The sequence below is a fragment of the Artemia sp. Qi Xiang Cuo genome, chromosome 20 (assembly GCF_049724085.1).
Source record: "Artemia sp. Qi Xiang Cuo chromosome 20, ASM4972408v1, whole genome shotgun sequence".
Taxonomy (NCBI): domain Eukaryota; kingdom Metazoa; phylum Arthropoda; class Branchiopoda; order Anostraca; family Artemiidae; genus Artemia; species Artemia sp. Qi Xiang Cuo.
In genome coordinates, this window is record NC_142813.1 from 5,005,417 (window position 1) to 5,030,488 (window position 25,072).

At 34.1% G+C, this 25,072-nt stretch overlaps 1 protein-coding gene across 2 annotated transcripts; it reads left to right on the top strand.

The window, feature by feature from the left end:
- Positions 1-3,690: 3,690 nt before the first annotated feature.
- LOC148939794 (uncharacterized) lies at positions 3,691-21,343 on the top strand. Of its 2 annotated transcripts, none has more exons than XM_089106196.1 (4): positions 3,691-3,797; positions 9,213-9,290; positions 15,693-15,855; positions 21,094-21,343. In XM_089106196.1, the coding sequence occupies exons 1-3, from the start codon at positions 3,705-3,707 to the stop codon at positions 15,834-15,836; spliced, it is 315 nt and encodes a 104-aa protein (XP_088962322.1). In that variant the 5' UTR covers positions 3,691-3,704; the 3' UTR covers positions 15,837-15,855; positions 21,094-21,343. The 2 variants fall into 2 exon arrangements, with proteins under 2 accessions (XP_088962322.1, XP_088962321.1); XM_089106195.1 differs by having other exon boundaries at positions 15,693-15,827.
- The last annotated feature ends 3,729 nt before the right edge of the window (positions 21,344-25,072 follow it).

The following is a 25,072-nucleotide window of genomic DNA, read 5'->3' on the forward strand; positions in this document are numbered from 1 at the left end:
TAGTGGCAAAACAGATTTGGAAGTTTTTGTAATTATGTATTTAGTGTGCAATAAGTTCTCTTATTTTTTTCAATTTAGAGGGGAGTATTTCGACCAAATAAATGGTTTACCTATGGGGGCTCCTTTATCCCCAATAATAGCTAATATTTTTGTGGAGAATATTGAAACAATTGTGTTAGATTCATATTTTTTAAACATATTTTTTAGGGATGACATAATTTCAGTATGGTATTACGGGGAGGAGAATTTAAAAGGATTTTTGGAACATCTTAATTTTTTTATTCTGGGGGGGGGGTGATTTAAAGTTTACTGTTGAATTAGAAGAGAATGGGAAACTTCCTTTTCTTGATGATCTTCTTTTAAAAAATGAAAATAGTCTGGATTTTAAAATTTACAGAATACCGACAAATAACAATAGATTTTTGTCTTATAGTTCCAGTCACGCTCGCCAAGTAAAAGTGGTTTGATCATTTCTTTAACTGACCGGATCTTTAGCATTTGTTCTCCAAAATTTTTTGATGAGTTGTTTTTTTTAAGAAAAATACTACAAGAGACATGTGTCCAGAGTGGTGAATTAACCAGACTTTTTCAAAAAGAAGAAAAAAGTTTCTAGACATTTCTAAGGAAGTCTTGGAGACAACTCGAGAGAAGGATATTTTTTGTTCCTTACCATATGTACCCAGGCTAAGTGAAAACCTTGAAAGAATTTGACAGAGTAATGGTCTACAGGTTTAAAGAGTAATAATAGACTCTTTAAAAAGGTTTAAAGAGTCTAAAGCTTTAAAGAGTAATCATACTTTGGGCAGTTTTCTAAAATCTAGGAAGGATCTAAATTCATTGGGGCAATAAAGTAGGGTCTATAAGATCCCATGTACTTGCAGAAGCTCATATATGGGACGTACTACTCAGAATTTGGAAATGAGATTATTACAGCATAAAGATTCTATTTCTTCGGCTTTAAAGCAGGATTCTAAGTCTTAAGATTTTACGTCAGCCGTTTCAGAATATATTTTCAATTTTCCAGACCATTTTATTTTGTTTGATATTGTCTCTTTGATTTCTAGGGACCTGGGACTAAAGCAAAATTTTCGTGAAACTCTTGAAATAAAGGAAATATTATTCAAAAATATATCTTTGAATCGTGGCTCAGGTGAATTTGAGCTGAAATCTATCTATGATAATTTATTAAAATCTGACAGAGTAAAGTTCAATTCACCCAATGTAGTTGACCTCTGTCTAAGTGTTATATCATTGAACGCTAATGAGCCGAATCCAAGAAGGTTAAAGAGGCGAGCGTCCGCCTTTGTTTTGAAAAGAATTAGAGAATTAAACAATATGTAGTTTGAATTGATTTCGTATATAAACTATTGTTTTAAATAATTTTATTTTAGTTTTACTACTGATGACGGTCACTGCATATGTGACCGAAATATCTAGTATTTTTTGTGAATTTCTATTACTGTTTGTGAAACACTGTCTATTAAAAAGATTTTATCCCTATTTGAACTTTTATTTAAATCCTTACTCTGCAGGTACAGCAACCTCTGCAAAAAATGTAGCTCTATCCCATTTTCTAGGGCTATAATAAGAACAAATTTGAGATGGGTAGGCCATTTTCTGTGAATAAAGGAAGACGGATTACCAAACATTGTCATTTCTGACTAACCACATAGAGCCAAAGAAAATCAGGTCGTCCCGGAATATAGTTAACAGAGGTCGTAAGGGTAGAATGAAAGAAAATTGAATTTTCTTGGATGAGTATAAAGAGGTAGGCTCTTAGAAGATTGGCATGGGAGAGAAGTGTTCGTAACTTTGTTAGCCTCTGAAGGGTTGGTGCTCCAGTGAATTCTTGTTAGTAGGGACTTGTTGCAAGCCGTCACTATAGCTTATGAAAAATAATTATCTTTCTCAGTAAGAGGAGTAATTGTTGCTGATCAAACGCTTAAGGGGGCAAGTGATATCCGATGAATGACCTGGTTGAAGTAAAAAAAAAGGAAAAAAGAATTCTGCATAGTAACGAATGGTGGGTAAATAGCCATCTTTATCAATAATGAAAGCATTAGAACCTAATTACTGATAAGATTAAATCAAATTATTAGTCTATATTACTCATTGTTTGATGTTAAACATTGACATCGTCTTTGAGTAAATCGCGAAATATTTACGTTTCTATCGCAAATACTGTATATATTGATTTAGTATTTCGCAACAGCCTACTGCGCACATGAAAAAAATCCGGTAAAACTTAATTACTAGAAAAAGAAATTTCATTATTTAGAAGAATAAATTTCAAAACCAATTACACAGAATTTTTGGTACTTATGCATTATATGCTACACAGGTTAGGGAATTGTCATATTTAAATGAAAATACCTCGATTTTTTTATTGTAGGCAAGGATGCCAAAGAGTTATTTTTGTTTAAGTTAAGTGAAGACGGTGTCCTATCAAGGCAGTATCCAAAGGGGGAAGGGTAGGAGGGCTTTCATTTTTAAATGAAAATATCTCAATTTTTTCTGGTACTGGGCATTATATGATACACAGCGCCATAGACTGTAAAAGCAAACAAGACATGGAAACCCGTCAACGGGTATTTGCTATCTAAATGGATTGCAAAGCGAGGTTTCTTATCGAGTTAACAATATTTAAACGATTGTTTTTTGGGGTTTAGGGGGGCGGATGTGCCTAGGTTAGGTTGCAGTTTTAATATGCTTTGCTATACCCCCACCCCCCATAATGTACAAATATATAGCCTAAATTAATTTCTAAACTATAATATATTCATTCTCATTTTCTTTCGGGTGTAGCATATAATGCATAAGTGCCGAATTTTTATACAGCATTTTTTATTCGCTCCAAAGAAAAAACACAAATAAATGTAGATTGATGGTTTAATATGTATATGCTAGTATTTATTCTTTAAGGCCATAACAATATATTTGGTTTATTAAGGTTAAGAAAGGTAAAGTATTTAAATGTATTGGTTTTCAGCAAAGTGCGAGTTATCTTCTGGTATTGAGAAGGTTGAGGGTTGTCTGCTCTACTCATGTTAATTTCTGCTTCTTTTGAGTTTGAATCGGTTGTTTATTATAATTTCTGTTAATTTAATGGGTTTCTTTTATTTATTTATGGTGATCTTTGGTAGTTTTACGCTTGGAAAATTATTTGAATTTTATTTCTACTCATTTTCTGTCTAATGGAGCTCTTTAATTTTCTTTGAAAAACTTTTTTGATGGAATTTTTGTTTTAAACTAAATTCTCTTTTTTTTATTGGTATAGTGTTTACCATGGAAAAAAAAATAATATTGTAAATATTTTTGGTTTTCCGTGGATTGGGAGGAAATGTACATAAATAAAACAATGAAACGTATATAAGTGATTATAGGGCCAATGTGTTCATATTTTTGCAATTTTTGAAGGTCTTAGTAGCCTTTTTAGGGTCTTAAGAGGGAAATACCTCTTAATGTATTTTATATATTATATTCTATATACAATATTGTATTCTCATGAGGGTGCAGACATGAAAAAAGTTAGAAAAATCTTGTTTGGTTATGCATATTGTTTGATTTATTCGTAAGAAGCCAAAAATTAAGTTACACCTCTTTCAGTTTTGAATGTCAGTTCCTTATCTTCGGAGTTTGTTCTCTTTAGCATAAAAAGCAGTCACTTTTACTGGAAATGATTATTCACTTTCTTGATCTAAAACATGAAAGGAAAACTTTTTGTTGTGCTATTTGCTTTATTTACATGTGTCTTCGCGCATGTAGCAGAACTGAGAAGTTCTGCTAGAATTGAGGAGGTAAATAAAGATTATTTGACTTTCTTTGTAAACCTAATATAAATATAGTAATGCTTTGTAAGTAAATATTTGGTACCCTAAGTAGAAAAAAAACATTTTATAACAATATTAGAACTATGCTGGGTACTTTTATGATATAGCCCCCCACCTAATATTCTTTTAATATGTTTCTCTGACGCTAAATCCTAATGAAATATAAATAAGTATGACAAAAATACCATACTTTATAAAAAATTTGGGCCATATATTTCAATATTAGGGGGGGTGGGGGGAAAGTATAGCGGGTCTGTATACCTAATGCGTTAGGTACAACTATTCTGCATACTATGAAGTAAGAATTGTTTTACTAACTTCACACTGTCCAAATACTTTACCCCCACCCACACCCACCCCTAATGTAAAAATATACAGCCAAAATTATATATTTTCTATTTATTCTGTCACCTCTATTGTCATGTCTCACGCTAAGCTGAAAGAAACCAAAGAAGAAAAAACGGTTCTATAATGCGTCAATGAATGAACAACTTAAGCGGTAGGGGCTACATCCTACAAGTACCCTATGCTTAAGCAAACTACCTTTGCTTTTATAATGCTGGTAACCCTTGGATTTAGGGTGGTACTATTAGAAGTAATATATCTGGATTTAGCCTGGTTCACTATAACTTGAGTGATTAATTGAATTTTGCGCAAAAATTCAAATTTAAATAATGGAAAAATTTAATTCAACTTTCTGTTAAATAACGTTATAATATACCGTTATTTAACGATAATTCAGGTTATTTAACGTTCTATTAGACTAAAGAACACTATAATTGGGAGAGCATTACAGGATTTGAATATACCACACGTGGCAAATAGTAGGGCCATTGTGCAAGACTTGGGATAAATTTGTTAGTGTTGACATGAATTTGACGATGAATACTTAAAAGAGCTAAACCGATGAACTTTGCTTTTCCCATTTATGTTCTTAGCAAGCTTTATATCTTCACAAGGTTCAGTTCAGCAGTTGCAACACTCACCAAGAGTGAGATAAAGATATTAAGCATATGATTAACACAAGGACATAAATCCTCGTGACATTCTTTGACAACTTCTTCAAGCAAAGATGGAAGCAAAAGTCGTTCCCTCATGATTCAAAGCCACTTACTCCTCCTCATTTGTGTCTCTACTAATGTAAGGGTCACTCTTGAAGCTGGTGAAGGCGACTCATGTAGCTGACTGTACGTTCTAGAATATTCGTAACTGTGGTTTTCAATGATACATCCGTGGCGTTTACAGCGTTCAAACGCAGAAAAAGTGTTAGCCGTTAAGATTTAAGTTTCTCCTTTGAGATTTGGTTTTTCAAACCAAATGTTGACAGAACTGATCATGGGTACAAAAACATTGCGCTCATAATGTTCTTTAGGAGAAGATAAGGATCTTTGCTCTTTGAATTTTCGCAGCTTATTCACGTAGTAGGCGGTGCTAACTGTCTTACTTATTACTCCTTATTACTCTTACTTATTACTGATAATTAAGTAATTTATTACTTAATTATAAGTTATTAATTATTATTATTATAATTACAATTATATTTTATTATTATAATTATAATTATATTATTATAATTATAAGTAATTAATTATTTAATTATTACTTAATTAAATATTACTTATTACTTACTTATTACTTTTACTTATTACTCCTTTGTTGTCGAAAAATACAATACACTTTTTTTTATTTCTTTTTTTATTTCTTTATTTTATTTCTTTTTTTCTTTTTTTATTTCTTTGCACAAGTCCTTAGGTGATCATTGGAACTGTATCTATTGTGTTGACGTGGCTTACAGGCTCTTTCAGTTTTTTTGGAGCTACATACTCAATGATTAACTTTTCACGTTGTCTCTCTAGATCAGCTACTAGGGAATCTGCCATAGCAAGATCTAGAGCCTTTTTCTGAAATAGCCAATTTGAAGTTAGTGCCAAAAGAAAAAGATTCAGAAGACATTGCAGCGATACAACAAACACTGAATTTTTTTTATTGCGATAAGTAGAGTTTTTGCTTTTACGCAGGAGCATTTTTATTCTACTTATTCTACTTTTTATTCTACTATTTTTATTCTACTACTTACATTTTTATTCTACTTATTCTACTTTTTATTCTACTATTTTTATTCTACTACTTACATTTTTATTCTACTCACTTATGAATTGGTCTAATCAATGATCTTAGAAAGCTCGGACACAAACTACATCAAAGATTCATGCTGCCCAATTTACTTGGTCTTACACATCATGATAAACCAACCTTTCAATGCTTTATTTTTTTTAGTTGACGCATTCGAGCACGCAACAACTTCTTATGTGATTACTGTTGTGTTCGTGGTAAAGAAACATCAGACCTTTCACAAAGATAGAGATTGAAAGCATTATTTAAGCTAGGGCCTGATCAGGTATTAATGGCTTCTTTCTTAGTCTCAGTTACTACTAAAAACCGTTTGTCTCTATAGGTATGAATTTGTTTAAAGGGTGGTATAGCTGAGTCACTCTCAGGTTAGCCCGGAACCCGTTTTTCCTATATATATATTTTTTTTTTTTTATTTTTTTTTGTTTTGTCTATTTATTATTTATGGGATGGCGGCGGGAAGTTTTGGAGTATGTGAAGTATTGATTTTTGGTTATTGCGACCAGGAGCCGAGTGAGTGTAAGATTTTCATTTTTTCTTCTTTTTTTTCTTTTTCTTTCTTTCTTCTTTTTCTCTTTTTTTTTTTAGTATGTTATTATAAGCGTTAATTTTAAGAGGGTTAATACTTCCGAACAAGCGTTAGCTTATGGAAGGTCATTTGTTTTTTTTTGTGTTGTTTTGTTTTTGGAATAAACCCTTATCTTATCTTACTAAAAGATACTCGATATTCATTCCTGCACAGTTGAATGGACTTAGATTGACTTCATTTAACAGGCAATTAACTAACTGACCAATCAGCTTTCCATTAAATTTGACTATACTATTTGACTATATGTGACTAAATATGATTATATATGACTCTATATATGAACATATAAATGACTATATATGTAACTAAATTTGACTTTGCATTTTACTATACTATTTGACTATTAAATTTGTCAAATAAATTTGACTATAGAGCATTCAACTATACTGGATGTTTCACGTACATACAGAGCATTCCTGCATACTATTTTCAAATGGTCCGCTAGTCCATCGTTTCGGATTACCTTACCTTAGTTCCTCCTGTGCTACTAGAGGCACCCAGGGCATCCAGGAAGAGCCGCCAATCATCCCTAATATGTGCTGCTGCCCATATACCTTCCCACTGGGGCTGGACCGTCGTATTGATGTGTTTGAGGTCCCGCTGGTAGGTGCGACGAAGTGTATTTTTCGGCCATCCTCTTCTACGTAATCCCTGCGGCTGCCATTCCAGTACAGTCTTAGGAAGTCTATCCTCCGTCATAAGGATAACATGCCCCAGGTAACGCCATCTTTGTTGGCGGATGACATCTGTTACCAAGGGCTGGCACGACATTGATCAAACTGACTGGTTTGTTACATGTGCTCTCCAGTCAATGTTTAGTATTCTTCGAAGACAATTGTTCTCGAATGTGAACATCGTTTCGGATGTTCACATAATATTGTAGAAGTTCCCTGAAATTTATCCCTTTGGCGGGAAGCGTTACCACTGAAAACGTACCATCATTTCTTAGACCTCTGAATAGAACCAGCAGGGTCCAAAAACACAACATACTCTACTACAGTATTCAGTTGAGCTAAGTTTTCCTTTACTTGTTTCAAAAGCCGTTCATTTACTTTGTCATATAAATATTCGTCGGGTGGGTTATATGCTTTAATAAACGACTTTCCAGCTTTAACACCATTACAATTATGCATAGAAGCCCCATCTGCTGCAAGGTACCGTTTCTCTCCATTAGCTTTGCCAACTTTGATAAAGGCTTGGTTACCAGCTTTAGAAGAGCAGAATGTTTGTTTGTTTTTGAGTCCTCAGCAGCTCCTGTCATAAACAGAGCATAATGTTATAAAAAAATTCTTAATGTTGTCGAAAAACACAGTCCAGTGAAGGACAAATTTTATTTTTATTTTTGAAAAGATCATGGCTTTAAAAGGACAAGCTTGCAGCTCTTAGACGTTGCAAACCCTTATATGCGCATTTTGAATCACTCATCAATCCTCTTAAAAGGCTTCTTCTCTTCTGAAAATCTTTTAAATTTTGTAAAGGTTACTGTGATAGCTGCAAGAGTGCATGGCCCAGAGGACAACATGGCCCGTGGAACCACGGCCCAAGGACACCAAAAGCTTAAAACTGGATTTTGACAAAAATTGTCATTTTTGGTTGACTCAGGGATGGTAATTAATATCTGTATCAGTCTTAATAGTAATTAAGTAAAAAATATTTTTTTTTTAATTTTTGTTTTATTGAATTTCTGACAGTTTTTCAAATCATGTCAGAATTTTATGTCCCCCTTTGTGTAAAATATCCCTTAATTAATCTATACTGAAAAAATTTTTGCCATGGAAAAACTTTCCAGACACTCTACACCCCCTCCCCGCCACCTCCAAAAAATTCCATTACATATCCCAATAAAAATCATATCTGAGAACAAGGGGTAAATTACATGACTTACATCCCTTTCCATACGTACTACGAGTGGTCAAGTCATCCCAAAAAGCATTCTTCTTGAACTTCTGAAATTAACCTAATCCAAAAATTCATCTCAAAATTGATACCACCCTCCTGAGAAGGGCCTAAGAGGAAGGCTAGTTGCCATACAGTTGTTTGTCAATTGAAAATGGAAATAGAACTTTTAATTTCCGTTTAGTTGAGCCTTCTCATGATCTTTTAGAATCATTGGCACAATACGATCACCCCTGTGAAAAAAAAGAAATAAAAATACAAATTAACACGCATCCGTGATCGTTCTTCTGCCAAAAACTGTTTGTAGATATTAACTTGAATCTTCAACTGTAAGATTCTATAATACACTAAATTAAATAATGTGATTTTCATTATATCAATTGCCTTTTTGGAGGTATTTCTGTACTTTAATGAAAATCTGTAAAATTTTCTTAGGGTCGTAACTTATGATCAGTAAAACCAAACATAATGGATTTCTTAAAGTTTAGAATCAGTACAAAAAATTTAATTCGTTTCATTTGGCTACTGCTTGCAAACATTTTAGAGTTTTTTTTAGAGTATTTTGATTACTTGGCCGAGTCTCTCCTTACTGACATCTCTTCGTTACCTTGAACTGCTTGAAAAGTCCAATCAGTTACATCCTCTGTCGGTGCGAGTGGTAGCTTAAGCATACTGCAAAACCATAGGATTTAAAGGGAGTGTAAAGCATAAATACAATTTTATTTAGGCTTAATTCTGCATTTAAGCTAAATCGTTTTTATTTTTAGGATGATCCTAGTTGGCCGAATGATGAATTGGTGCCTTCTTCTGGTGAATCGTCTACCAAGTGCGGTGGTATTTGTTCGGTATTTACCTTTGTCTAATATAACTTTACCTTTTATTTCATATTATTTGAAAAAAACTACGTTTTCTAAAGAGTTAAAGAGGCTGAGTTACAAGGTCGAACCTTAAAACGTACAGGGATTAGGAGGCACAGTTGGGGGCTGCCGCCCCCAAACTCCCGCTTTCGCAGCCTGTAAATAAATATAGAAGGGGCTTTCCCCTCCTCAACGCCTCGCTCTTTACGCTAAAGTTTTTTATTGTCTTAAAAAATAAAGTTTTGAGACAGAGTCAAACTTTACCGTAAAGAGCAAGGCGTTGAGGAGGGGAAAGCCCCTTCCATATTTATTTACAGGCTGCGAAAGCGGGGGTTTGGGGGCGGCAGCCCCCCAACTGTGCCTCCTAATCCCTGTACGTTTTAAGGTTCGACCTTGTAACTCAGCCTCTTTAACTCTTTAGAAAACGTAGTATTTTTCAAATAATTTCTGCACGTTTTTGTACAGTTTATTACTTATTATTGCTTGACTAACTGTTAGATGATTGTGTATTATTCTTTTCTTTCTCGACAGGGTGTTTTTAGGGTTGACCTTGTAACTCAGCCTCTTTAACTCTTTAGAAAACGTAATTTTTTTCAAATAATTTAAAAAAGAAACTGAGTTTTTTTTTTTAATTTAAATTCAGTATATAAAAAAATTTGTCTAACGGTGAATCGAACCCGGGTTTTCCGCCTGACAGCCAGGAGTCTCACCGCTGCACTAAAGAGACATAATTGAAATTTTTTTTAGTAAGGTGAATCTTTTTGACGCAAGCAAAACTTGATATTTGGTTTTTGGAAAACAGGGAAGGAGTAATCAGATTGAGCTGAAATTTCGAGGATAAGCTCCCAAGCCCCAGGAAAACTTATCCTCTAAATTTCAGTCCGATCAGACAACGTTAAAGGGGGGTTGTGGTGGGAAAAATTAACATGGACTAATATAGGAAACCAAGGTTTTACGTAAATGTAAATTCGGGGGATAATTTTTTCGGTCTGAAAATATCAAAAGGCCCTAACAGGTCGAATTCTGCTTCGAATGAGTCCTCATTCAACCGGATCCGTTGCCAACTGTGGCCTGTAGGCGTGGCAAAGAAAAAAAAAGAAATGATGATGAATTTTAAGTGGCTATATTTGGTTTTTTGAAAACAGTGATCGGAAGGAGTGATCGGATTGAGCTTAAATTTCGAGGATAAGCTCCCGGGCCCTAGGAAAGCTTAACCTCTAAATTTCAGCCCAATCGGACAACGTTAAAGGAGGGCTGTGGTGGGAGGGTCCAAAGTTCCGGCCCAGTTTACCCCATGAAGATAAAGTCGGAGGAGGATGAAATATTGCAAGATTCTTAGTTTGAGCTTGGGCTACAAAATGCGATTACCGCCGTGTCTTTGCGACCTCTAGGACCTGAAATCGCTTAACATTGTGGTGGGTCGCCTCTTTATAGAGGCACAAGTGTGCCTCCTTGACAGTGAAAAAAGAAAGTTGAGATTCCTTTTATTATAAAAAGGCAAAAATAAAAAACAAAATTTGCAATTTAAAGGGATCTATAAAAAAATTCAACACACATCAGTGGCGGATCCAGGGGGCTAAGGGGTGCACGCCCCCTAAAGTATTCTAAAGTAGTGCAATTTACTTAATTAACGCAAGATTGCGTTAATTAAACTTGCTCGTAACGCAAGTTTGTCGGATCAACCTATTTTGCGCCTCCCCCCCCCCCTAAAAAAAACCTGGATCCGCACCTGACTCACATCAATGAGATGGAGTAAATATTTGGTTTGATATGATATAAAAGACAAAACTGACAATAAACCTTATTAAAACTCGATCACATCAATTCGCTGTTCTTCATCGTACGTCTTGATTTTAACGATTTAAAACAGGGGGGGGGATTATCAATTTTACTATTAGACACTACTGAAACCTATACTTAGTCTATAATGTCCAGGTTTGGGAAGTCTCTATAGCTTTCAAACCATCGACTACGTACTACATACAGCCTTCAAAACTTAGATTTATTCCCAAAAATTATTAATTGTGTAATCATTTTTATACGATCCTAAAAAGTGGTTATGCCAAAATTGCCTCTAACTCAGACTATCTTTTTCGGACTTTTCTCCAATTTACCATGGCTTGATGGCAACTTGATTAGAAAAAATTAACACTGCAATTATCTTAGAAAACAAGATAGTCAGTAGTTTTGACATATTTTCTATGACAAAATTTGACAAATTTTGATATGGTAGTATCTGTGCAATTATGAAAAAATAAAAATTATCGGAGATTCGGCAACAGGAATACATTAAAAGGTTGTAATGAGCTTAGTTAAATTTAATGTTTTTTCAGTTCTGTAATTCTTTTCATCAACAAATAAAGGGGCTATCCATGGAGTAACTTTTATCTAGGTTACTAGCGAATATTTATCTAAAATAACTCGAAAATTTGGCTTTAAATTCATATTTTTTAAACATGTCTAATGGGGACGTTATATGGAAGACGTAATATCACTTTGGAACTTTTTGAATAAGCTTAGGAGATCTTTGGATCAGACACATATGATCCAAAAATATTATCCATGATCTCATATGAATACATATGAAATCTACAATTTATCTTAGAAATTGAAATTGCAAGAAAATTAACGTTTCTAGAAATGTTAATTATTAGTAATATTGATAAACTGGATTTTACTATTGACAACAAACCAACACAGGATAACGGATATCTTCAATTTAAATCAATATTTGCTCTTAATGTCACATCACAGATGAAACTAAACTTTATCAGATACAAACTTTTTGGGAGAATCCCGTAGCTCCCACAGAAATCAAAGGTCTTTTACCATGCGAGGCTCCAACTATGCCCTCGAATTTAATTTATCTTCCATATATCCTCAAAGTCGCTATAAATTAAAAAAAAAGTTTGCATACAAAAATGATATGTATGTAAGTTTCACTAGTAATTTTAAAATCATGAATTTCCTAAACTCTGGTATAGATAAAACCCCGGTTACTCGCCAAAGAGGGTTTTATCAAATACCATGTGACTGTGGTAATTAATATGTTGGTAGAACCCACCAGAAACTAGAAAAACGCCTAAAACAGCACAAAGATTACAAAACTAAAGCTTTAAATTCTAATAGTACTAATACTTCTTTTGATTCTTTTCTGAGCAGCCATTTTTTATTACCCCGACCATAAAATACTTTTTGAAGAAACCTCCTTTATTCGCAATGACTGAGGCATAAAACAGGTTGTTCGAGAAGCAACTGAAATTAAACTATTAAAAAATTAATATAATTTCTTTAAAGAGGGATTTGGGGTGTACTCACTAAATGCTTTACACACAAATTTGATGGAAAATGATTTAAAAAATTATATTACAGAAGCAGTTGACAATACCATTGAACCTGTTACAGAAAGACCTTTGAGCTTAGCTGCCAAAAAGGCAAGATTAGCATTGAAAGTGTATTTCTAATTATTTTTGTTTTACTGGAATGAATTGCCTTTTATCTCCTCATTTGATTTACCACTCCTGATTGAAATTCCCTAAAGTAATGATGCTAGGATTTTTAAAAAATTTTTTAGTTTTAATGGTCGTATTTTAATGCGAGTTTCTTGTATATTTTTATTAGTTTTACCGAGGATGGTAAAAGGTAAAAGGTAAAAGGTAAACCGAGGATGGTAAAAGGCCGAGGATGGCCTTTGGATATAGGGTTGAAATATTACTTTAGGTGTAAAGTTCTACTGTCTTAAGAAAAAAATCCCTGTTGTTTCTACTTGTTTGTATCTAACTTGGTATCATTGATACTTCTTAGACTGATTGATTCTGTAGATAAATCTTTAAGAGAAGAACAGCACGGTCTTAGGATGGGCTAAATTTTCACTCTCAGGTTAATAATTAAAAAGTGAGTTATCAGACACCTTTAGTCCTCAGTTTTATGAGTAAGCATTTGATTCTACTGATAGAAGAGCTTTAGCGAAGGTCTTATCCTTGTATGGTATACCAAACAAATCATTAATGTGATATGTACGATAATAACACTGCTGTGGTTAAAGTACGAAATGAAGGTAGCAGCTGTTTTTGTTTTTTTTTTACTAAATCAGGAGTGAAGCATGTTTGTGTTCTATCCCCATTTATATGGATCATCTATAAGGACTTAGTCTTAAGGAGCACAGGAAAGGAAATGGGAGGATACCGAATCAAATAAAGAACAAAATTGCCACCTCTGCCACCCATCGCTACCCATTGCCACCTTTCCTAGACATTAGATTATGCTGACGATTGAAGTGTCCTATATTAAAATATGTGCAAAATTAATGGATTTTTCAGGTTTTGTGAGTTGAGAATGCTAAAATAGATTTGATAATTAATATTAAGAAGACTATTTCACCAAGGCCTAAGGCTAACAATAAGTATGAGGATGAAAAGGTGGCAATGGGTAGCGAAAAGATTGATCGGGTGGAGAGCTTCACTTACCTTGATAGTATCAGAGGCAATGCTATAGCTTTGCCTATAGTAAAGGTCATACGGCTCCAGTGTTTTATTATTTTTTTTCCCAGAGACAATTCATATGGAAGAGATCGTCACTTTGGAGATCACACACTTTGGAGGGGGTCGTTTGATTGGAGATTGAGAGTTCTAGTGCCCTTTTTAAAGTCAAAAGCGATCAGAGAGCAATTAGCCCCCCCACGCCCCAAAAGCCCAAATGCATCTTTTTTCCCAAATACATCCGATAAAAATTTTGAGATAGCCATTTTGTTAAAATTAGTTCAAAGATTATATTACAAAAACTGCTGTGTCAATATTACCCCCCAGAGCCTGGGTACAGGCGTTGTAAGCTATGCCCCGGGGACACATATGGTTCTTATAGAAGATATGCTCGTATAAACTTCAAAGAAGGCTCATTTGATTGGAAATGGAAAGTTCTAGTTTAATTTTTAAGAGTGAAAAGAGATCGGAGGGCATCTAGCCCCCCCCTCTCCATACCCTTTTGTACGAAAAACCATCCAATGAGAACTTTGAGATAGCCATTTTTTTAAGTTCAAAGATCATATAACGAAAACTTCGTGTTCAAGATAACCCCCAGGGCCTGAGGGCAGGCGTTGTAAGTTATACCATGGGGGCATATAAGCTTCTCATGGAAGAAATGCTCGTGAAAACTTCAGAGAGGGCTCATTTGAGTGGAAATTGAAAGTTCTAGTTCAGTTTTTGAGAGTCAAAAGAGATTGGAGGGCAACTAGACCCCACACCCAGTTTTACCCAAATGCATCCGATAAAAGCTTTGAGATAACCATTTTGATAGAAATAGTTGAAAAGTCAGATAACAAAACTCAGGTGTCAACGCAACCACCCAGGGCTCGGGGGCAGATGGTGTTAGGTTATGTCCTGGTGCATATATGGTTTTTATGAAAGTGATGCTCGTATAAACTTCAGAGAGACCTCCCTCGATTGGAAACCTACTTTTTAAGAGTTTACTTTTTAAGAGTTTACTCGAGTTTACTTTTTAAGAGCGAAAAGAGATCGGAGGATAACCACCCCCTCCTTGCTCTTTTTCTCCCAAATGCATCCGATAAAAATTTTTAGTTAGCCATTTTGCTAAAAATTGTTCGAAGATCATATAACAAAAAACCCAAATGTCGACACAACCGCCCTTGGTCCTGGGGCAGGCTTTGTAAGTTATGCCCTTAAGGCAAATAAGATTCTTGTAGAAGAGATGCTCGTATAAGGTAGTTCACTTTTTAAGAGTCAAAAGAGATTGAGCTAGTCTACAAGCCCACCCCCCTCTACACCCATATTTTCTCAAACCCATCAGATGAGAACTTTGAGATAGCCTTTTTTTGAAGTTTAGAATAGTTTAGAATATTGGCAGCTAAAGTGCTGAAATCAGTCAAGTATGGTTCTGAAACAAGGGCGTTCATGGGAGAAGATTTGCTAGATGTTTTCCAGAGAAAATGTCTATGGATTCTTTTGGGCTGACTCACCGTCTGGGGCTGAACGGAGAGCAGGTCGTCCATGGTTGGGGTTGGAAGATGTCGTAAAGAAAGATTTAAGGGAAATGGGAACTTTCTGGAAAGATGTAGAGAGAAATGCTTCAAATATATTACGATGGAGGAGGAGCGTGTGTAGCTCTGCTGGCCTCAGTTGGCTTGAAGGTGCTTTGAAATGGCTATTTGTTAAAAAAATGCAGTCAAAACTAAGATAAGCCTACATAGCTCAAGCATCCACAGAAACGAATGAGTTTTTTTCTAAGTATATCTTAGCCTTTATGGTACTAAATGCCTCATTTTTCAGTTGTCACTGTCATTTTCACTTGAGTAGGGAAAATTAGCTCCGACTTGGCCCCTCCCCCAGGAATTGACGAAACTGCTCCACTATTCCTAACTAATCTTTCTCCTTTCAGAATTGTTGTTATGGAGTATTTTGTTGTCCAATCAGTTGTTCATGTGGTCTCGCCAGTTGTAATTGCTATGCATCATCTAAAAAGCTTATCCAAGTGGCATCAAATGAAAATGGTATATCCAACAAGAAATCACAGGTATTGTAAAGCTGAAGGCTTATACAAAGTAAGAAATAAATTTATTCCAAATCAACAGCAAATAAATATATTCTAAAATTGAGTTTATAGTTTAGACTGCTGCATTTTAGTAATTATACTTCGAATAATAAGTTTTCTTTGGTAAAAAAAACCTGGCACTATAAAAGTAAAAACATTAAAACACAACGAAAACACCATTTTCGGGTGCTATTAATGCTAGAAAATTGGAGGAAATCAGTCTTATTTGCTATGAAGAGAGGCATAATTGTTATAGCATTAATAGTGCAACCATGCAGAATATTTTCACGAAAAGTCCTAAATTTAAGAAGAAAAAAAAGTTTAAAAATAAATTAATAAGAAATTAATAACGATCACAATTGGGTGAAATCAAGAAAACGGACACATCAGTGTTAGCCAGTTGAGTATTTCAGGAATGGTGATTTAATTTTTTATATCTTTATTGCCAAAGCCCCGCCTTTTGACTATAGCTCCATATAAAATATACGGCTTTGTTTACAGCCCTTTTTATTTTGTTCTTATAGCCGTTTTCGTTCCTGGTGATCGTTCTCGTTTTTCACTGCCCTGTATTTTCTCGTGTATTTTCTGAATTTTCCCGTGTATTTTCACTTTTTTTTGTTTTCGATATTTCATGATTTTCCTATTCCTATGTTGTTTTTTTGTTTTTTCGAAATCACTATGTTCTGTATCATCTTATATGCTTGTGACGAATTGTCAATTGAATGACCCCCTTCCCCCCTCCCTTTATAAGCCTTGTTTTTTTTGTCTTTTTGAAACTCCCTTTCCCTTAAATTTTGGTAATCAATCATTCTGTAAGAAATATTTTTATTCCTCCAGTTCTGGAATAAAACTCGTCTGGACGGCTCTTCTGTTAGGTTTCTGGATCTTATGGATTGCGTTCTTTGGTCTTCGTTGGTGACAAGTGCTTTCCAGATGCCAGTGAAGGAGTAGTTTAGGAAGTCTGTGATCTGGCACACGGAGGATATGCCCAATTAACTCTATCTTCATTATCTCACAACGGATGTAATGTCTGGTCGGCATACTTGAGTACGGGTTGCCCTGTCTTGTTGGAAAGTTCAAGTATATTGTCGTTGCTAACATGGTCTCTCCAGCTGATCCTTAAGATCCAGGCATGGGTTTGGCTGAAAGAAATTTAACAGCTATTTTCAGACTGAAGGACCATAAAACAGATATCAGCACCACTGGTAGCGACTGCAAAGTCCAGTGTGTAATCTTTGTCTTTTTTTACCTTTAACTTTCCAAAATGTATATCCGTGTTGAGAAGGACATCTAAAAAAGTGTTTAGGGGCTGGTTATCACTAATCATTCTTCAATTGACATCCTTGACTTGCCATAAACGTGTCAACTTTATGCCCTTAGCCGTTTTTTAGATATTGCTGATATACTCTTCTGACAACTATGCTTCATCTAGCTTGTTTTGATTTATTGGACATCCACCTTATCTATTCCAGTAATTTCCATATGGATACACAAAACTTTATTGAAGGCATAGTTTGAAATAGGCTCTCTTTTCACAATAAAGAACCTTACATGCAAACATTTGGCAGCTTGCACAAGGAAGAACCGTTTACCGAGGGGTTGTGTGGTGTAATGTCATCCGTAGAGGCCAAGCTATTTTAACTTTAGATGATTGTAAACAGGATTGTTATTTTTAATTTTTGATTGAATGACATTGGTGAGATGTCAAGTAGAAAGGGCATCGGGGGAGGGAGGCTTTTTTTAATGCGCTCAGTCTTTTTTTAAGTAATACAGACCTCCTTTTTTTGATAAACTGAAAGTATTGGTGGTCTTTTGATTTACTTCAATGTGTCCCCCATTTTGTTTTAATTTCTCCTTAATACCCTAGGGTTTTTTAGACACATCCAAATCCTCCTTTTTCAAATAGTAAATCTTGGTTGTAACAATGAGAAAATTTAATACTTAACAATCCTTGTCCTGGAGTTGTGGGAGCATGGTATCCCAGGAGACATATTAATTTGACATTTTGACTATTTTAAACCAAAGGACTTTATGAAGTTGGAAGTTGTTGAGGGAATCAGGTAGCAGACAAAGGAGGGGTGTTGGTCCTCCTAACATCCTTTAATATCCCGAGTAATATATTCTAAACGTTTCAAGTTAATACTTTCCATTATTCCTTATATATTGTCTTTACAGCCTTTCGACAACCAGCATGCACCCTCTGTTTTTTTTTATTTTGTTCGAAATACCTCGCAACATTTTTTAAGTTTTAATTTTTTATTATCGTAAGCCATTTTGGAGATCTAGGATCAAATAAACCCCCTTTCCACAATAGAAAAATCTTATATGTAATTGGAAACTTGCGGAGCTTACAGCCCTTGCTCTGTGGGCCATATGTACATTTTTACACTTCTTGCCACAACTTCAACACTGTAAATATTAAAGTTATGTCTAGATACTTGAATGTATAACCTAGAAAAATAACGAAAACACAAATGTTATGCATTAAAAGGTTTTATCAACTTGTAGTTTATTTTCACTACTTTTAAAAGGTCAATAATACTATTTTTCAAAAAGAACTTTATTTTCTTAATTACAGGTCAGTTAAAGGGTAGTGGTTAAGATAAACAGATAGTGAAGGGTAGCATTTAATAAATAAATTTATGTTTTAACATTAAAATACAAAACCAAACATCATACTTACTATAAAATTAGATATATTAAAATCACAAATACAATGTGATTGTTCTTGTGATGTTTTTTTTTTATATTCTTATATATATTTTTTTTAATGTTCTTGTTTTAAATTTTACGTTACTTTCAGAAATGAATAAGGACACAACGAATTTATTTGAAATACCGTAATTTTAATTGCTTTTAAGTACAATTTTCTTAACTTTTTCTCTTATTGGGAAAATAATGGTATTTATTTATTACATATATACTATTTATTAAAACTATTGGTTTTATCAACTCAAAGTCAATAAAACAGCACTTGCTCTGGGGTCTTATGTCCAATTTCCTACTCCCTTTTGTACCGTCAATATCTTTAATAGTACAAATAGTTTTTACAGTGAAAGTTGAATGTTTACATTTAAAAGACAATAACATTTATTTCAAGAATATTATTTGTTATAAGCAGGGACGTCCTGAGGCTCATTTTATTGGGGGGGGCGATCTTACCGAATCACTAACTGATTTATGCCAAATTTTTTGCAGAAATCAAGGATTTTGCTAAATTTTGGCTGATTTTTCAAAATTTCTGCCGAAGTTTTTGCCTTCGGGGGAAATTTTTCCGAATTCCAAAAAAGTTGGGGGGGGGGGGGAAGTCCCTCCCCCACCCCTCGGGAGGTCCACAACTTTTTTTCATTGTCCTATATTTAAATATTACAACCATTTTTTCTATGTTTTCATTGGTTCAATTCAGTGAGTGGAAAGGTAGTGGTGTCTAAGAAATTATCATCTATCTAAAGATGGATAATATCGTTTGTTTAAAAGGATTTAATAACGAAAATATACTCTAAGGCATAAACTTAGTTAATTGTCAGTGTTTTTAGCGTATTTAGTGAATTCTTAGTGCACTAAAAAATAAAATCATAATTAGAACATAAAAATATACTGAATATATAATAAGAAATAACGAAAGTGTTTTTTTTTCTTTTTATACATTCATTGTTCCTTTCAAAAATAAATACGTATACAAAGCTTTGTTTGCGATAATGTAATTTTTCCTAATTTTTGACAAGAAGTTTTAACGAAAAATAAAATGCCATTTAAAAATAAAGATGACTGTAAATAAAGTAGCCTTCAATTATTAGTAGCCTTCAGTATAACATAAAGTAGCCTTCAGTATAACAATTCAAACTTATAACTATTCAGTATAAAATAAAGTAGCCTTCAGTATAACAATTCAAACTTATAATTGACCTGAAATTGTTCCCAATGTATAACTGAAACCCGAACTAGCAAAAAGAAACATGAATAAGGACATCAAACATGAGGGCAGCAGGTTCTGATTCAGACGAACAATTATCAAACTTTAGAATTAAAAAAATAAATTAAAGGAATACTCCTGTCAGACTTCAGATAAACATAACAACTACATCAGAAGTTTGGCTTGTACCCAAATGCTAACCATAAATCTTTAAAAATCTTTAAAAATCTATGGTGTCATCTGATTTTGTTAAACACTATTTATTTTTGCTTTAATTTTTTCAAAACATCAAAAAAAAAAAATACACAAAAATAACGTTAATAATCAAGATTACTGGAAATAACTAATCAAAAAGGAACTGAGCATTTAATATGCACCTGGAAATCTCAGCAATTTAAATTTAAAGATTTTACTAGAGAAACTTTTTTTTGTATTCAATGCTATAACAATAAAATTCAGGTTAAAATAAATGTGTGTCTCAGTAGAGTACAAATGACACAATATATTTTTCAAGGTTTAGACTTAGGAGAGAGAGCGTCTAAACTGCTTTTTATACCAACTTCTGTTCATTTTAAGCTTAATTTGAGTGTTTATTTTAATTTTTACTTGTTTTTGGATTTAATGTTTCACCTATATCTGTAACTTTTGCCTTTATGGAAAACTACATGTCTCGCATCATTTTTGTGAATTAGATTCTCCTGTGACTTTTTATAATTGTTAACCTAACTGAACCAACCTATCTGAACAGAAGACAACCATATAAGCTTCACCCACAGCTATTATATCACTCTATCACCCTAATGCAAGAATAAAACCTTAAAGCCAAACAGGTCGGAAAAGCTAGACGCTACTGAAAACGTATAGTAAATTATTTCTTTTTTACCACCTGGCTCTACCCTCCGGGGTATTTGCCCCTTCCTCGCTCGTCCCTTAGGTTCACCTCTGACAGATGATAATGATGCTAGAGACTACATTTCGTCTAACGATGTTAATTCCTGAATTTTAACCGCATATTTTTAAACTTTGGAGTAATTAGGAAAATCATAAGAAGTGCAGTGAACAGGAGGTGAAATAAAAAGTTCATTGTAGATATGGAGAAAATTGTAGAAAACTGGAAAAGAAATGGGGTTTTTTTTTAGACCAATTCTAGAATTTTTGCACGGCATGACAAATTTTGAGCAAAACATTCCTTCTCTCCTTCCGCTTGACTGTGAGACTGTTTTTATGCTGATGTGGTGAAACTGTTTTTTAGTAGAACAGGTTTTTAATTTCTTTTACTTTCAAGTATTTTTGAAAGGATCTAAGATTTGCGGATTCTAATGATTATTTTTTCAGATTGATGAATTATCTAACCGCAAGTAAAATGGACAGCTTCCGTCAAGAATGGCAACAATATGTTCTTAAGTTTAGTCGATGTTTTTGTGTTCTTGTGAACTAATATTTTTCACAATTTTTAACCCGTACAAACTATGCGGAAGACGGGTTATATGTATGGCCATTTATTCATTGTTTCTCTTTGAAGTATATACATTTTTCAGCCTTTTTATTAGCATGATGATTAAATAAATTATTATTTATTTATTAATTATTTATTTATTTATTTATTATTAATTATTTATTATTTATTATTTATTAAATTATTATTAGATATCCGATATATTAAAATAATTATCTGCATCACTCTTGTTTTTGTTTTGTTTTTTTAAACAAAGAGAGAGACAAAATCTCAGGATAAAGGGAACAAATGGGAAACGACCATTAGGAGAAGAAAACAAACTAAAACAAAGCGGATATTTTGTTTGTATAAGACAAGGCGTCTTCAACCCTAAAAAAGATAACATCTAAAATAATCTAAAACCTAAAATTAAATAAAATCTAAAACTAAGAAATGAAATAAAAATATACAACTGCTGCCGCTGTTACTGAGCACCACAGAAACTGACTAAAATAAAAGAAAATGAAATTAATTATTCTGTTGCCAAATAATCCTTTTACTAGCTTCCACTGCTGCAATTCCACTTGGTGTTAAATTCAACAAATTTCCGGGGATTTTACAAAACCTTATTGCCCTCAATTGGTTCACTGTTAAGAAGAATGTTGTAAATTGAGTCAATATTTGAACTACTTGTATCTGATGGCTACTTGTATCTGATTTACTGTAATGGCTGGCCTAGCCCACTGTGTCAAGCCTCTATTGTTAGAAATGACCTGTTTTAGATCACTGGCCTCCGATCACTTTTTACTCTTAAAAAGTAAATTAGAACTTTCAATTTCCAATCAAATGAGCCCTCTATGAAGTTTATACGAGCATCTCTTCGATAACAACCATATATACCCTCAGGACTTAATTAATTTTTGTTTCCTTAAAGTTATAAGTGAAAACATTTAAAAGAATTTTTTCAGTAAACTACAAATTATATTCTGGCTTTTAGAAAGCATAGGGTTTAGAAGCCTACTCAGATTAATTTCTGCTTTTTTTGAATTTGACTTATTTTAATTTCTGTTTGTTTAGGGTTTCATTTATTTATTGATAGCTACTGATTTGTGGTAGTTGTATGCTTGGTAGATTATTTGATTTTATTTTTGTTCAGTTTTGGTTTAATGGAGTTCTTTGCTTTTTTCTGAAAAACTTATTTTGTGCAAAAAGTTTTTTTGATTAATTTCTGTTCGTTTTATATTAACATTAATTAAAAAAAAATTTCCACAAAATAAGTTTTTAAAGGAAAGTAAAGAGCTCTATTAAACAAAAAATGAGCAAAAATAAGATCAAATAATCTACCAAGCATGAAACTACCACAAATCAGCATCGATAAATAAATTAAACTCAAAAACAAACAAAAATTACAATAAATAACCGAGTCAAACTCAAAACGAGCAGAAATTAACATAAATTGGGCTCAAAACCCTTATCCTTCCCAAGGCCAGAACATAATTTGCACTTTACTGAGAAAAATAAAAATGTTTTTACTTTTATAACTTTAATAAATCAAATAATATTAACGTTTTGATTACTAAATATCAGTATATGTATGTTAAACTGACAATGCACATTCATTTGTATTTTATTCAGTAAAGTGCAAATTATGTTCTGGTCTTGGGAAGGCATAGAGGTTTTGAGTTTCAAGGCATTTGAGTTTCTAATAAACATATTTTATGCCCGCAGGGCATAAATTACAACCCTTACCCTAAGTGCTGTGAGGGTGGTTGTCATCCTCTAAGACCTAATTTCCAGAACTTTCAACTACTTTAAACAAATGTCTATCTCAAAATTTTGACTGGATGTGTCTAGGAAAATGGTGGGCGTGAGAGGGGCTTTAGTCGCTCTCCAATCACTTCAACTATTAAAAAATGCACTATTCCTTTCAATTTCCAATTAAATGAGCCCTTTTGAAGTTTCTACGACAACGCTTTCAATAAAAACCTTATATGCCCCCAGGGCATAACTCACAACCCTTGCCCTGAGGGCTTGGGGGGGTCATCCTGAAAGACTTAATTTCCAGAACTTTCTGCAACGTTGAACAAAATGGCTATCTTAAAATTTTGATTGGATGTGTTTGGGGGAATGGTGGGAATGAGAGGGGGGCTAGTTACCCTCCAATCACTTTCAACTATTAAAAAGGGCACTAATCCTCTCAATTTTCAATTGAATGAGCCCCTTTTGAAGTTTTTACGGCAACTCTGTCTATAAAAACCTTATATGCCCCCAGGGCATGACTTACAACCTTTGCCCTGGGGGCTCTGGGGGGTTTGTCATCCTTAAATACATAATTTCCAGAACTTACCTTATATGCCCCCAGTGCATATTTTACAACCCTTGCACTGAGGGCTCTGATGGGGTTATCATCTGAAAAGACCTAATTTCCAGAACTTTCGACTACGTTGAATAAAATGGATATATCAAAATTTTGATTGGATGTGCTTGGGGAAATGTTGGGCGTGAGAGGGGGGTTTGTTGCCCTTTAATAACTTTCGACTATTAAAAGGGCACTAGCCATTTCAATTTCCAATCGAATGTTTCCTTTTTGAAATTTCTACAACATCAATTCTATAAAAAACCTTATATGCCCCTAGGGCATAACTTACGACCCTTGCCCTGAGGGCTGTGGGGGTGGAGCGGTTGTCATACATAAAGACCTAATTTCCAAAACTTTCAATTACGTTGAATAAAATGGCTATCTAAAAATTTTGATTGGATGTGTTTGGGGAAAAGGTGGTTGTGAAAGGGGGTTAGTTGCCCTCAAATCACTTTCGAGACTATTAAAAAGATCCCTAGGCCTTTGAATTTCCAATCGAATGAGCCCTTTTTCAAGTTTCTACGACAAAGATTTCAATAAAAACTTATATGCCCCCAGGGCATAACTTATAACCGTTGCCCTGAAGACTGTGTGGGGAGTGCCCTGCTCAAAGGTATAATTTCCTGAACTTTAAACTGCGCGGAACAAAAAGGTTATCTAAAAATTTTGATAGCATGAGTTTGGGGAAATGGTGGTCGTGGAAGGGGTGTTAGTTGCCTTCTAATCGCTTTCGAACATTAAAAAGGGTACTAGCCATTTCAATTTCCAATCGAATCAGCCCTTTTTGAAGTTTCTACGACAACGCGTTCTATAAAAACCTTATATGCCCCCAGGGCATGACTTACAACCTTTGCCCTGAGGGCTCTGGGGGGTTTGTCATCCTTAAATACATAATTTCCAGAACTTACCTTATATGCCCCCAGTGCATATTTTACAACCCTTGCACTGAGGGCTTTGAGGGGATTATCATCCTAAAAGACCTAATTTCCAGAACTTTCGACTACGTTGAACAAAATGGATATATCAAAATTTTGATTGGATGTGCTTGGGGAAATAATGATCGTGAGAGGGGGGTTAGTTGTCCTTCAATAACTTTCGACTATTAAAAGGGCACTATCCCTTTCAATTTCCAATCGAATGAGCCCTTTTTTAAGTTTCTACAAATTCGCCTTCTATAAAAACCTTATATGCCCCCAGGGCATAACTTACGACCCTTGTCCTGAGGGATGTGGGGTGGAGGGGTTTTCATCCTTAAAGACCTAATTTCCAAAACTTTCAACTACGTTGAATAAAATGGCTATCTTAAAATTTTGATTGGATGTGTTTGGGGAAAAGGTGGGCGTGAGAGGGGGTTAGTTGCCCTCAAATCACATTCGAGACTATTAAAAAGGGACTAGCCCTTTCAATTTCCAGTTACATGAGCCCTTTTGAAGTTTCTACAACAACGCTTTCAATAAAAACCTTATATGCCCCCAGGGCATAACTTACAACTTTTGCCCTGGGGTCTTTAGGGGGTTTGT